The sequence below is a fragment of the Lissotriton helveticus genome, chromosome 3_1 (assembly GCF_964261635.1).
Source record: "Lissotriton helveticus chromosome 3_1, aLisHel1.1, whole genome shotgun sequence".
In the NCBI taxonomy this organism is placed as follows: domain Eukaryota; kingdom Metazoa; phylum Chordata; class Amphibia; order Caudata; family Salamandridae; genus Lissotriton; species Lissotriton helveticus.
The window spans coordinates 1941716617-1941731514 of NC_136061.1; the positions used below are offsets into that span (position 1 = coordinate 1941716617).

At 43.8% G+C, this 14898-nt stretch overlaps 1 protein-coding gene across 1 annotated transcript in view; it reads left to right on the plus strand.

Moving 5' to 3' along the window:
* The window catches only part of ITGA11 (integrin subunit alpha 11), a 603504-nt gene that overhangs the window by 246875 nt on the left and 341731 nt on the right, over positions 1-14898 (plus strand). The window contains exons 7-8 of the mRNA XM_078683461.1: positions 2840-2988; positions 13629-13773. Coding sequence (XP_078539587.1) covers positions 2840-2988; positions 13629-13773 — 294 coding nt within the window. The remainder of the gene's footprint in view (positions 1-2839; positions 2989-13628; positions 13774-14898) is intronic.

A 14898-nucleotide genomic window follows, 5' to 3' on the forward strand; every position in this document is an offset into this window, starting at 1 on the left:
ACAAATGCAACACTAAAGTAATAATAAAGTAAAAAATAAAAACACTAGCACTGAAGAGAACTATCTTGTGTAGGGATCTGCTCATTGGTAAAGAGCAAAATGCAGTCACTCAGAGTGAAATTAACCAGTAGCTCATTGCCCCATGCTTTATGCTGTAGTGTGTGGAAGCAAAATGTGATTGACAAAACAACTAACCAATGGATGAAGAGAGGCAGCTGAAGCCCCTTTAAATTAATATGTTATGCATGTAATTTTAGTAAAATCAAAAGGTTTTAGTAACACCAGACCTAAAAAGTTTTGTGGATATTTGTTCTCAGTTTTGACGGTTGCCCACCAACGTTTTCCTTTTTTTGTTTTTTTAAAACAAATTCCAAAAGTGTTTTCTTCAAAAGTGCGGGGGTAAAAAAAATATTTCCAGCACTGCCAGGTTTTTTTTTTGCAGTGAGGGTCAGAAAAAAGAACATCAGAATGCCCATTCTAAAGGCAATGTACTCCCCTTCACTTATGTTTTGCCCATCTCTAAATGATGCAGGCTGACCAGAAACTTTGTTGCATTTCTGACAGAGTACCCATGCCAACAAACTCAAAATCAGGCTCTAAATCTTTCCTACGATGACCGCAGAAAATCAGCATAAGTATTGGCTTGCTCTTAACTGTGGTTCTTTTAAAACAAAAACAGATCAGAAGGAAAAGCCATTTCTTGTTTATATGAAACGAGCTGTACTTATTCTCACTGACCTGCCTTTCACCTTAGCTGGTTGCACTGGCAGCGGGCATTACATCAACACACCTCAACTGTATTAACATATTTCAGTTAAACAGATAAATAATTTATGGACAGAGCTGAGATAAAATGGATGATAGTGAAAGTGTAAGGTATTGGTGCCTTGTGGACAAGCTTAGTGTAGTAGAGAGGGGTGGAGAAGGAAAGAGAAATGTGTTCGAAGAGGAACTATGAGGGAAGCGGTGCGATTATGAGGTGGAGGGAGGTTTGTGTTATGGAGACAGAGGGGCTCATTAGGATGGCGGACGGACTTGCGTCCGTCCGCCACCCTAGAGTAGGAGGGACCGTCCGCATGGGCTGCGGCGGTCCCTCCGTGCAAATTAGGATGTGACCGCCACCCTGGCGGTCACATCCTGGATATTTAACATTGCGGCGGGTGCAGCTTCAAGCTGCACCCGCCGCAATGTTAAAAAAGCATACATTGCATATGTATGCAGCAAGCAGCAGGCACCACGCGGTGCCTGCCGCTTGCTGTATACATATGCAGGGGGGTACCATAGGTACCCCCCATGTGCACCCCCCATCCCCCCTTCACCCAGGGGGCCCGCAACGGGCCCCCGCAGTGAAGCACCGTATGCTTTTACACGGCGGAATATCCGCCGTGTAAAAGCATTTCTTTCTGTGCATCCTAATATGGTGGACGGTGTCTGAGAGACACCGTCACCATATTACAGCTTTTCCGCCGCGGTTGTAAGCCAACCACGGCAGAAAAGCTGCGGACGGAAACCAGGACCCACCAGCCATCCTAATGTGGCGGTGGGTCTTTGGTGGGTCCGCTGTGGTTTTTCCGCATCCTCCGGGCCGGCGGTGGATTCCGCCGGCCCAGAGGATGCGGAAAAACCGCAATCCTAATGAGCCCCAGAATTTGGGTAGGGGAAAATGAAGGGATTAGGAGAATTTGCAGCGGCAAGTATAGAGGAGGAAAGGTAGCGTTTGGAAAAATGAGTATTTGACAAAATGAAAACTGTATGTAAGGTTTTGGCAGAACTGTATTGTGCCCTGACTATTCAGGAGTCGATGGCTGCAGGCAGGTGGAAAGGAAATGAGGGAAAGTGAGCGGCAAAAGTTCTAAAAGGGTTATTTAGAGTTCCGCAGATAGGGCACTCCGTCTCAAATATGGCACAGTACCCTGAAAGTCATGCAGATACTTCTGCCAGCGATGCCCCCTATGGCTCTGCTGACAAAAACTTTAATATAACGGTATGACTGACTTCGGGCTGTCAGTTTAAGTACTTCAGACTTTCCATCCTGTTTAGGATGGACAGCCTGATGTACATGTTTTCCATTTCGGAGCCACGAGGAAAAGCCTTCTCGAAAATGAAAAATAAAAATGACCCTCACATTCTGGGAAAATTTTCTGAGAGAGCCATATTTTTGTTTTTGTGTTTTTGAGGCGTAAAACGATTTGGTGAGTGTCTGCTCGATATATGGAAGACTCTGGAAACTTACAGTGCCTTCAGAGCATCCGCCGTGGCTGCAGCTCATCTGGAGGCACAGAGGTCTCCCCAGAGAGGCTGGGAGCTATAAATAGCAGGCGGGGGTCTGCCAGGACAGCAGAATACATGCCTCCGCGTGCCTGGAGGAATGGAGTACAGACTGTAAACTCTAAGTAACCCAAAAGTCCAGGTGAGGTGAAGATGGCGATCAAAGCATCAAGTTCAAGGTTCAGGAAGAAGTCACCAGAAGGATAGGAGTGTTAGAGGGAAGGAATGTCTGGAACAAGATCACACTCCTCAGAGAACTTCCAAACCGAGTTAATAAAATAGTACAAGGACTACAAGTTGGAGAATTTGTTCTCTCTTTCAGTTCCGGATACTTGCTATATTTGAATTTTTAATTCACCACGTTGAATACTTTGATGTTTAATTTGTGCTCACTGTGTACTGTAAACTCATGTTTGACTTTAGGCTATTAATATTAAAAATAAATGTATTTAAGTGTGTGTTGCTGCAGAATTGAGAAAATGTTATAGAATCAGGTAACGTGAACACTACTCATTGGGTGGGCCTGGGCACTGCCCCGCAGTCCGTTTACCACCCTCCCCTTTGTTTCCAGGTGGGTGTACTCCAGTACGGCGAGGAGGTGGTGCACGAATTCCACCTGAACGATTTCCGCTCCGTGAAAGAAGTGGTTGAAGCAGCCAAGAACATTGAGCAGCGAGGAGGCACCGAAACCCGCACCGCGCTGGGCATAGAAACGGCACGGTAAGGCCTTTTGGGGACCAAGACTGCCCGCCCTTGGGTGTTGGGTTTTTGGGGACTGCAGTAGGGACAAGACAAGTAGAGGGCAGAACAAGCAAGCCCACCGCCTTCACATGGGTACACATGTGAAAGTAACAAGTCCTCAATCTCCCTTATAATATTTAGGGACATACACCAGTCACTAGACTAAAGAGATTTCTTTCAATATCTGCTGTGTTCTCCTTTGAAATACATAGAATTCCATTGCTCCATACATTATTTTATCATCATACTAAAAAATCAGATTATGCTGCCAAGGTGCCTATCCTACATCTAATTCATGCTTCCTGGTATTATCCGTTCTAAGGTGCATAGACAATATATGAGACCAGAACACCCATTTAATAACGTGCACAAACATTTGTATTTTGGTGACACAAAGCCGAGATATTCCCTTAAAAGGTGCTCCAACCCTATCAATATGGGTTTGTCTTATACCACAGCAACGGAGCCCTAATGCAACAGTCCATGAACACTGCAAACTCCGCAGGATCCATAGCACCCATAACATTTTATGTGGCCTTGCAATTTATTTATTATTTTCAGTCAACACTCCAGACGCTTCATCATTCCTGTGCCATAGAAAATGTCCATTATATATACTGTGCAAGCAGGCTGTTTCTGTACCTGAGAATAAACACATCGCAGCAATGGACAAGTGTTAACTTGCTGGGGAAGATAGCCACCTGAGAACCTGTACCAGGTAATATATTATGAGAGTTCATGTACTGGAGAAAATCCTATAAAAATGTTTGCCCCAAAAACATGATGTTCATTAGAGTTTGTGCCACAGAGAATAAGATTTAAAGGCAACAAGGGAACCCCCTAGGTAATCAAGGACCAGGGGTAACAGTTATAATAGGCAAAAGAGGTCCTTAACTTAAGATAAATACATACAGGGCAATTAATGAATTATAGACAACAATCTGTGCTATAAGAAAAACTTGTCCAGCCGGACAATGATTTAATCAATGAAAATGATTTGGCAAAATAAGGTGAACAATTATACAGTGGGATACAATCCTGTATCAAGTACATATAACACAAGGAGAACAAACCCAAAAAAATACATAAAGGGGAATTGGCAGGCAATTCTAAAGTTGAGGGGGCGCTGGTGATGAATTAAAGTTTAACCAAGCTGGCCACATATAGTAAACACAATTGGGTAACACAGAGGAAAAGTAGCGTGAAACTACATAACTGTCAACGGCGTTTCGATCCTGTACAAAATAAAGGATCATCATCAGGACAAAAAATACATTGCCTGATTGTTAACCATAACCCTTCCAATTGCAAGGGTCAAGGGGGCGTCGGGGCAGACAACCGGTGAGTTGTTGTCCGGGTATGTGCACTCCTACTTGCAACCTGAGAGGAGAAGTGATGGTCGTAGCGCCGCGGATAGCGGGGCGCCAACGCGTTCCTTGCCACACAATAGGGATCAAGGGCCTCTTGTGGATTGAATAAACCTGGTTTCAAGGTTTCCAAGGAGCGGAGGGAACCAGGACCTGTTAATCTCGGTGAAACAAGGTGACGTTTAGGGACAAGGGGGCAGAGATGGAGCTTCAGGGTGCTGGAACTGACTGCGGGCTGCTTACCAGGGTCCCGCTGTTAATTAGGCCCAGGGTCGGGATTGTAGCATTACCAGCGTTGATTCCGTCTGGCAGCGGTAGGCGGGATTCCTTAGTTATCCAGAGCGATCATCCCACAGACGCGACCGGGCGCAATGGCTCGTATCAGCTCCTTGGAAACCTTGAAACCAGGTTTATTCAATCCGCAAGAGGCCCTTGATCTCTATTGTAATTCATTAATTGCCCTGTATGTATTTATCTTAAGTTAAGGACCTCTGTTGCCTATTATAACAGAGAATAAGAGTGATACAATTAAAAGTATTTCAGGTCTCATAGTTATTTATCATTGAGCATATTGGTTTAGAGAACAAAAACTTGACACAGACATCATGCTCCTCACTGGAATTAGCAGCTCAGTGAACAAAACATCTGTGAGAGGTATTGTGAGAAATTGGGTTGCTGGTTGACGGGGTGTGAGCCCTTCTCGAGCAACCTTGGCAGGATATACCACAGTAATCACTAAATCAACCTGTGCTTAACCCTCTGGAAGCGTGGCATAAAAGCAGTCAGGCTTAAATTATAGGCAATGTGTAAACACTAATAAAGTGAAAACACAATGCAAGAAAAATCGCACACCAATTTAGAAAAATAGAGTAAAATGTAATTAATTATTTGACAGCAAAAGACAAAAATCCAATCATTAGAACCTAATATATACATCACCCTTGGAAAATTTGATGCTGAAGACGCAAATACTTTAGAAGATCCCCCAACATTAGATGATCTTTTATCTACCATTAGAAACCTTCCAAAGGGGAAGTCAACTGGATTAGATGGTATCCCTTCTGAATTCTACTTGGTCTTTTTTGACCAGATTAAAGATATCCTATTTAATCTTATTCTTCACATTTTCGAGGGAGGCACACCCCCTGAATCATGGGCCCGAGCTAAAAGTGTGATTTTCCCTAAAAAAAGGAAACCTCCAGAACAACTTGTCTCTTATCGACCCATCACACTTATTAATTCAGACTCAAAAATGTATTCCAAAATATTGGCAAACAAGCTCGCACCAATCTTACACAAAGTAGTAGTACCATGTCAGCACGGATTTATTCCCAGTAGGTCAATCGTTAACCATATTCAACGCGTGATTTCCCTTTTTGACTCCACGGAAGTGTCAGGAGACCCTACGGCATTAGTGCTGCTCGACGCTGAGAAAGCTTTTGGTAGGGTCTCCTGGCCTTTCCTTTGGGCCACTATGGCCAGGCTAGGTATACGGGAAGGTTTCATTCAGGCAACCCAAAAATTGTATATGAACCCTAGGGCCTCAGTTATGGTAAACGGCAACCTAACCAATGAATTGACCATCTCACGGGGAACTCGGCAAGGTTGCCCTTGCTCACCGTTGCTTTTTGCCATTTACATTGACCCCTTTATTCGTAGCTTAGAAGGGAATGAAAGAATTCAACCCATAATTTCTCAAAATGTAGTCACAAAATCACTGGCCCATGCAGATGACATAGCAATCGTAACAAATGAGCCAAAAAATGCCATGAGGGTTATTGAGGAGGAGGCGTGCCTGTTTGGCCTAGTATCCGGGTATGCCCTTATCCAGGGAAAAATGCAGATTGTCCTGAACTAAAATAGCCAATGGGGGATCCCAGAGTTATGGACCAAGCTACCTATCTGGGAATTAATATTACCGCAGACCTAGACAAACTGGTTGACATAAATCTGAAACCTCTGATACCAATTATGCAAAAGAAGCTGCAACGATTAGACAATCTAGATCTTTCCCTTATTGGAAGATCTAATGTCATCAAAATGATTTCTTTCCTAAGATCTTATATTTGTTTAGGACAATATGCTTAGAATTCTCACCTGCTTGGCTTAAAATTCTTGAACAAATTTTTTTACATTTTGTCTGGGCCTATTCACAACCCCGGCGGGCAGCGAAGTTTCTCATATTACCAAAGGATAGAGGAGGACTCGCCCTCCCTAACCTGAAAGCGTATTATTGGGCGACTGTACTACTATATAGTAGCGAATTACTGCAGAACTCCCGAGAACCCGAGGAAAGAGGGCACCGCACGCCTTCTATCTTTCAATTACTCTTTGGGTATGAAAACAGAGGGTACTTTTGGAAGCACCAATCCGATAGTTACTATAAGAAAGAAAAGTTTCAAACACTCCTTAGCAGCTTTAAAGTATGGAAAATGGTTAAAAAGTTAATTGGTAGATGGTCCTTCCACACTCCCTTAGGTAATAATCCAAACCTTCCAGAAATTTTTTGTGTTAACTACATGAATAGATGGCTCGAGGCAGGGGTTATTCAAATTGGGTGTCTTGTCTCTCCTGCTGGGATTCTGTCTTTCGAAGCGGTGAAGAATAAATTTGGTTTTGCCTGGCAAGATTTTTTTTAAATATTTGCAAATGAGAGATTTTGTGGTACATAAAGTGGGGGGACGCGGGGGCCTCAGAAGTAATGAACTAGTCGAAACCTTGATCACGATAAGAAAAAAGAAAAGATTGGAGGGATCTATTCACGAACAATAGATTATTTTCCAGATGATATGACAAAGGCGTCACTGAAATGGCAAGAGAAAGGGGGGATTACAGATGCTCAATTTAACTACACCTTTTCTTTGTCACACGCAATTCTCATGTCCACCAAATTGCAAGCGCACTTTTATAAAACGTGTTTTAGACTATATTACACACCAGATAAAATAGCTAAGTGGGGGAGTGGAACAAGCACACACTGCCCTAGATATGCCTTGTATAGTGCTGACGCCGTCCATATCTTTCCGACCAGTATAGGTTTAAATCTCCTTAAAAAGGAAATTGAGAAATTTTTAACAACAGTGGTAAAAACTCTGGTATTTCTGACTAGCGATATAATTCTACTCAGAGCCACATATCCCAATAAAACCCGGGTGGGCCACAAACTTATATATATATAGCTATGGCAGTGTTCAGAATATGTATTGCCTCTGCATGGCTAGACTCCAAATCCCCCTCCTTTAACCAATGGCTATCTAGATTCCTGGCCACTTCAAATATTGAGACTTCTATATACAGACGGAAGGGTAGGAGGCGTAAGAAAATTGGTCTGAAGATCTGGTCTACTTTACTAGAATGGTGCCAGCAGCAAAGTTAAAGTTTGATTTTATATCACAAATATACAATGTTTGTTTTCTCTTTTGTTTATCGTTTTGTAAATAATATATTGTACGATATGTACTTTCGCTTAGTGCTGTCTGAACGGGAGGGCGAGGGCGGGGGGTGGGAGGTAGGAAACTGTTGGTGAAAAACTGTGAATAAGGATGTTTAAAAAAAAAACACATCATCAGTGTTAACAAGAACTGTAACTGTCTAAGGTTTTTCTGTTTTAAAAAACGTAAAATAAACAGCTTTCTTAATGAAAAAAAAAAGAACCTAATATATACAATATCAAAGATTTAAATAGATATAGCACCTAAAAACATAAAGCGCCAATCGTCAAGGCCTGGATAAAGTCACACGTTCAGGCCGACCGCGATGGAGCCAGATACAGTGACCAGCTTAGTCTTGCTGTAAAAGTTACCATCTCAAAGTCAGGTGCTAAGAGTCCAGTTCACAGTGGAGGAGGCTGCGAGTAGCAGCGAGAGTGTCCTGGATCGTCGTCAATGTAGCGTGAAGAAGAACAGGCTGGGGGTCAAAAATTGTCATCTCTGTATTGCGAAGATCCTGTTGGACATCGCAGACAATTGTTAATGGAGCTTTGTTTTAGTGGTCACTGCGGGCTGTTGATGCTGTAATGTGAAGTGCAGAACTTGCGTTGCCGGTCGTTGTTGGCAGTCGCTATAGTGCAAAGAGTTGGGTGCAAGCTTTTAAGACGAAGAAGCTTCTGGAGCTTTCCCCCACAAAAGTGTCTAGAATTTCTAGCTGTCCTGTCCTGCTCCCAGAATCTCACAAAAGGCTAATGTAAAGTTGTTTGTGTGGGTGTTGAGGCAGTGTATTTGAAGAGCAAGTTGGGTTGTACACAGCTCCATCCCTCCCATCCTGTCGGGACAGCCTATCCTGCCAACACCTAGTCCCCCTATCGTGTGGCTGTCTGGGAGGAATATTTAAAGGCCAGCTGCCAACTACATCTAGTCATGTGACCCAGGAAAAAGGCTGCAGGCACCAATGGTTAGGATAAGACAATGACAACTTTCAAAAAGTGGCATTTTCATAACTGTGACTTAAACTCTGACTTTACCATACAAAAATACATATATTAGTAATACATAAATATAGTATATATGTATCTACATATATTAACTATGGGTGGTTGCCAGTAGGTAGTTATAGTTGGGACCTAGTTTCCATAGGAAGAGTCTTTTTTGTTTTGCCAATATCTTTGGCGAAGTTTGACAAATCTTCACAAATGTTTAAAAGCTAATACAACGCTCACTTCAGATACTGTCTTGAAAGTTTCGGGGTGATTCATCATGCGGGGGGCTGAGAAGAAGGGGAGGAGCATAAACACGTTTTACCCATGTTAAATCCCATGGGGATTTTGAACACAACTACAGCCCAAACCACTGGACGAAATTACACAAAATTTAGCTTCAAGCTAGCTCTTGGTCCAGAAAGCGACCTTTTTGTGGTTTGGTGTAAATCCTTTCAGTAGTTTTAAAGATATTAAACTAAAACAAATTTGTATATCTCACTCACCTTTATTTTTCCTCTTTCTGCTTTCATAGCTCCTGCCAAGCAAAAGCAAACAGCTATATCCTGAAGGTGGGCACCTCGGGAGATTACAGGAAACAGCCCTGTGGAGTTGCAGTCCACAGGTCAATTATTAGCTCCAGGAGGAGGATTGTGTGGCCCCCCTCCTTCAATTGGCATGTGCTGGCCCTGGGGAGATGGCGGTCCCTGGGGCTGAATATGGCCTAGGAGGGAGGCCACTTGACGACCTCCCTCTTTTATAAATAGTATAGACCTCGGGGAGGTGGGGGACTCAGGGGACCGGGGGTCTGCACAACCCCTCTTTAAATACTGTATTTTAGCCCAGGGACGGTGGTGCTCTCACAGAGTTTAAACAGCCCCAGGAGTGTGGTCTGTGCGGCCCCCTCCATCTTAAAAATAATGCCCTGATGAAGTGGTGGCCCCGGGGCTCCCTTAATTTTGTAGAAGGGAGTTCTTGCGTTTTCTAGGTTTTCTAGGTTTTCCCTAGGGCTCAATAGAGCCCCAGTTAGAAAAAGGATCCAGTTTAAGGCTTTAGTGCTGGCCCATCGAGCTTTCCATGATACGGGAGCCATGTACCTTAGAAGGAGGATCCAACGCTATCATCCTCAAAGGGTCCTAAGGTCCTCTGGACATTCCCTCGTGCTGATTCCCAAGTTTGCCCGCTCTTGGATAGGGGGACATTCCTTTCAGGTTTTAGCAGCATGCCTTTGGAACGACCTGCCTTTGTATCCTAGACAGGCCCAGGATTTGCTGTTTTTCAGGAGACAATTAAAAACATGGTTGTTCCAACAATGGCATTCGGGTTGGAGGGGTTGAGCCTTTTTCTGTTACAGTTTTGGTGGTTTTAGCACCGGGACACTCCTTGTGAGTAGCTGCACACTTTATAAATACCCATTTTCATTTCATTTCATTTCTGGAGTGGGGGCACTGTGTCCCTCTCCTTTTCACCACATGCCCCCGGGGCCTATATTATGAACAATCACAGCAGACCTCACTTGATTTTTTCTTATCTGTGCTGAATTTGCGATTTTTGGCAAAATGCTTTACAAAAATGCTTTTACCAAGTTTTAGGGCGTGAGCACAATCTCTTTAGTAATAGTTAGCATGGTCAAGTGCACAGAGTCCTAAGGTCGACAAAAACAAATTCAGCAAAACAGGAGGAGAGAAGGCAAAACGTCAGGTTTAAGACCACTCTAAGGATGATATGTTTAACAGGTATTATTAACCCAGAAATATATTGATAAGAGTTACTGGGTGAGAGAACAGGGGCATCAGACAGGCCCATCACAGTTAATGGTACCTATACATTGGCGATCAGAGTTACTGGTCAATAGAGATCATGTCCAGCAGTGTGACTGAACAAGAGAAAAGGACCCCCTGAATTAATGTTCCCAAAAGCACATTACTAACTGATACGCCATGCCTATGAGAGTGTGTACCCCAGGGTACAAAAAAATTAAAGTTACGGACCCAGAAAATCACTGTCAGAGTTCATAGCCCAGAGAACATGAGAACCAAAGTTCCAGGCCTAGAGAACATGCCCATCTCAGGTAACTGACCCAAAGAAATTGCTGATTAGAGTTACTAAGTCAGGGAACTTTCTTATGAGAGGTACTGGCCCAGAGCACATGGCATGAGAGTTATAGCTCAAAGAACAAGCCTTCAGAGCCATGACCTCTGAAATATGCTTGTTGTTTAACTGAGTTCTAGTGCCACATAGATTCCAGCTTGTGTGATGGAATCCTTTAAGACCTTTTCTAGTCCCCTAAAGTGTGAACACAGAATGAGATTGTCACATAGGCAGGCGCGGGAAACCCTCCTCTCCGTTCAGGCTCTGTGTTGAGATGATGGTTGCAAGGCTTCTACTGAAGTGCTTGCAAGCTTCTCAGACTACAACTGAGAAGGTGTTATTACAGCTCGTGTATCCTTCTTGGTCCTGGAAATCCTTGATAGTTGATATCCTTTGCTCTTCAAAGATTTAGATCCTCTCAAGACATTTGTTTTCAGCCTGGTAGTACATGAACTACTTGATAGATCAAAAATAGCTTTGCAGATGAGGAAGTCAGTCCAGATCTAACAAATCACACATCTTAGCATTTGACGATGTCATGCTATATGGGACCAGAGGCTGAAATACCGTGGTGAAACCTGTCAGAGGTACAAAGTTGATTATTTCCTCTGCTGCAATGTAGTTGGTAGTAAGCTGGCCCCAGAACCACTCTGGCATGTTTCGAAAGAGTCAGGCCCTGGTCCGCTACAAAGACCAAAGACTTCACTGATAGAAAAAGAGAGGCTTTACCACATCGGTAGAACATTCCTGTGTCTGTACAGTGGTGCAACTTTTAGGGCGTTTGAACTAAATATCAAGAACTCAGGGGCATATTACCAACAAGTAGCGATAATTATCGCTAAATAGGCTTAGCGACGATTTTTTTATCGCTGCCTATCGCTGGATATGTTAGCGGAGAAAACATGCTATTAGCAACGTTTTTCTCCATTGTACTAAAATATCCAGTGATAGCGGCGAAATTCGCGAATATCGCTGAGAATACATCGATATTCACGCATTAGCGACGAAATGCTCTTTGCCATGTTATCCACCTCCCATTGGATAACCTGACTAAGAAATGGTCTGGGCAGGTGTTAGTATTTGGAGATATTCGCGCTTAGCGCGAATATTTCCATCGCTATGCCTGCCTTGCTAATAGGCTATAGCGACGTTATCGACTGCTTTCCGTCGCTAACTGGTTGGGTACGCCCACTTTGCATGTCATTAGCGATAAACATCGCTGACATGCAAAGCGGGCCCCAAACCGCTCGCTATCGCCTAAAAACTGTCGATAACATCAGTTAGCGACAGCTTGCCAATAGGGCGATAGAATTATCGCCGCTTAGCGGCCGAAAACGGCCACTAAAGCGGCGATAATTGCCTATCGCCCTGCTTGATAATATGCCCCTCAGTCTTTGAGAGGATCAGGATCAAGTGAGAGACGGGGACCATGTTCATAGCAATGCATCAGTAAATGCCCCACCACCCACTCGCTGAGTGTGACTACAGTGGGTAAGACACTAATTATTTCCTGGCTACTAACTATATGCATTCTTACTAATTCGGCCTGAGCTTCACTTCTGTGAGTTAAACTTCCAAAAGAGAAACATTAAGGCTGAAAGATGAAGAGAAACATCTTCATCAGAACAAACGTATGTGCAACAATGTAAGAAAACGCATACACATTTCGGTACCGAAGATTATGTCCTAAAGAAGAACAATTTATTGGTTGGAAATAGGGTGTGCAAAGCATTATTTTTCTAGCAGCCATATCAGGGTTTTATGTGGTAGTCCTCAGGCTCACATCTATAACTGGCTCTTCCTACAGGCCTTGCAGGGCCTCTTTTGCATGTACAGAGAGGATGTACATGGCTATCCCACTGGATGCGGAATGTGCACAGGTGGATGAAACAAGGTGAAGGTACTACACTGCTAACATTGGCGGCACCTCCGTTATGGCAGAGGAGCGTCGTCGCCCCCCTCCTCCCCCGCGCGGGAAGCCAGCAGAGGCAAGGACATAAATAAAGTTACAATACCACGTTTTTATCATCATTTTATTTTGCGTCCTGCAGGCTGCCTGCCAGTCGAGCCGATGGAGGGGCGGGGACAGCCACAGTGACGCTGCAGCACAAGGGAGGAGGGGGAGTGGTGAGCGCTGCTAAATGCGCATGATGGTTTGGCCTTCCCCAGAGGGCCGGCCAAACAGTCATGCGCACCTAGCCTTTCTCCACTTAGCTGTATTCTACAGCTGGGTCCCAGTCAATGTCTGTGCGCCGAACCGAGGCACTCAGACCAATCCCAGCATTGTTCACATGCTGGGAATAGTATCCCCACAATGTGGGCAGCGCTGGGATTGGGAGCTGGGCGCCTGCACGTGGATCGGGAGGAAGGAGGCTGCTGCTGGAGCAGGTAAATGCAATTTAATTTATTTTTTCCTTGTTTTTTATTTGTGTTCCCCCTCCCCCGTCCCACCACTTCACAGTACGAGCAGGCGCTCCTGACTGCTAAGTATGCTATGCAGAGTGGGAGCTTATGTGGAAACTGTAGGTTGAAGGGTGGTCCAGTGGTGATAAAAGCAGTCTTGACGCCTTCACCTTAATATGCACCATCTTTTAGAGCATGAATGTGGGCTCATTTGAAGTGTCTGCAAGTGGGAATAATTGAGAGTTGGCTCTAGATATCCCTGTGTATGAACTCACCTGCTCTGCTCTCTGTCCCTCAGAAAGTAGTACCAAGATCCTGTAGGGTCAGTGTCTGTCTTGTCTTTTCAGCTCAGAGGCTTTCCAGAAAGGAGGAAGGAAGGGAGCCAAGAAGGTGATGATAGTGATAACAGATGGAGAGTCGCACGACAGCCCGGACCTAGATAAAGTGATTGAGAACTGTGAGAAGGAAAACATCACCCGCTACGCCGTTGCAGTAAGTTATTCTCTTGCATCTTAGCACTTGAAGGATGGCAACAAACAGCACTTAATGGGTGGCAGAAGAGTGAGGTTGATAGGAGATAGTATACTGAGTAAAGCATGTGGATACATGGGAGATACATCTAAGAATGCATCTGACAACAAGGCCTAAAGTCCACAGTTCAATAGACTATCTCTAGAGAGGAAGTGGGCTTGAACTGGAGAGTTGGTTCTGAAAAGCTAAGCCACTTGGCCTTAGCCTTATATTCTATTCTATTCTGTCCCATTCACAGGACTTTTCTTTTTGGTAATGCTGGAATCGAGCTTCCTGGTCTATGCGTGAAAAGAATCAGTCTTACTCATTTTCTTTGTCTGACTGGGGTTTGATTCATTAGATTGTGCATTCTTTATTTCTTGTTGGTGAAAATATGTGTAGCCTGGTGTATACTTCTGAAATATACCAAGGCCTTCCAGTTAAGAATGGAGCCAGTGTTAGTATAGAGAGACCTGCTGGAATGGACTATGCTTTGTTTCTAGCAGAAGACACTTTTGTTCCCATCAACCTTTCAGCGCCCATTTTACTTGATTGAATTAGTTTCTGTGGAGCTGATCTCTTCGTGCTCTGGAAGAGTTAGGCTTGTTCTTGGCGGTTATGTGCTCATGATCCCAGTAAAATCTGTTTTGAGACGGGTCCTTTTGATTCTGACTTCTTGAAGTAATGTCTAAAAGAAATCTTGCCTTTTATGCGCCTCGACTTAGTATCTCTGTTTTCTTTGTCCTGCTGCAGACCCTATCATACAAGGCTGCCCTGTTTTCAATGCTGCCTGTGTTTCTGTCTTCACAGTGATGATGGTCCATTTGAAAATGCCATTGATCCTGTGATTAGCATTTGAGTTGGTATCGCACCATCTAATGTAATCAATCAAAATGTTTATTTGGGGTTCACAGATCCATAAAACCAACAATAAAAAGAAAAAACAATGAGTTAAAAAAATAAATACCGACAGCACATAATCAAAAGAATGTCACGGTCACTGAAAATCTACAATAAACATGGAAACCCCAACAGAAATTTAACAGCAGGTAGGATGGACAGAAAAAGTAGACTATTAAAAGTTAGTGCTTACATATTTGCACATTG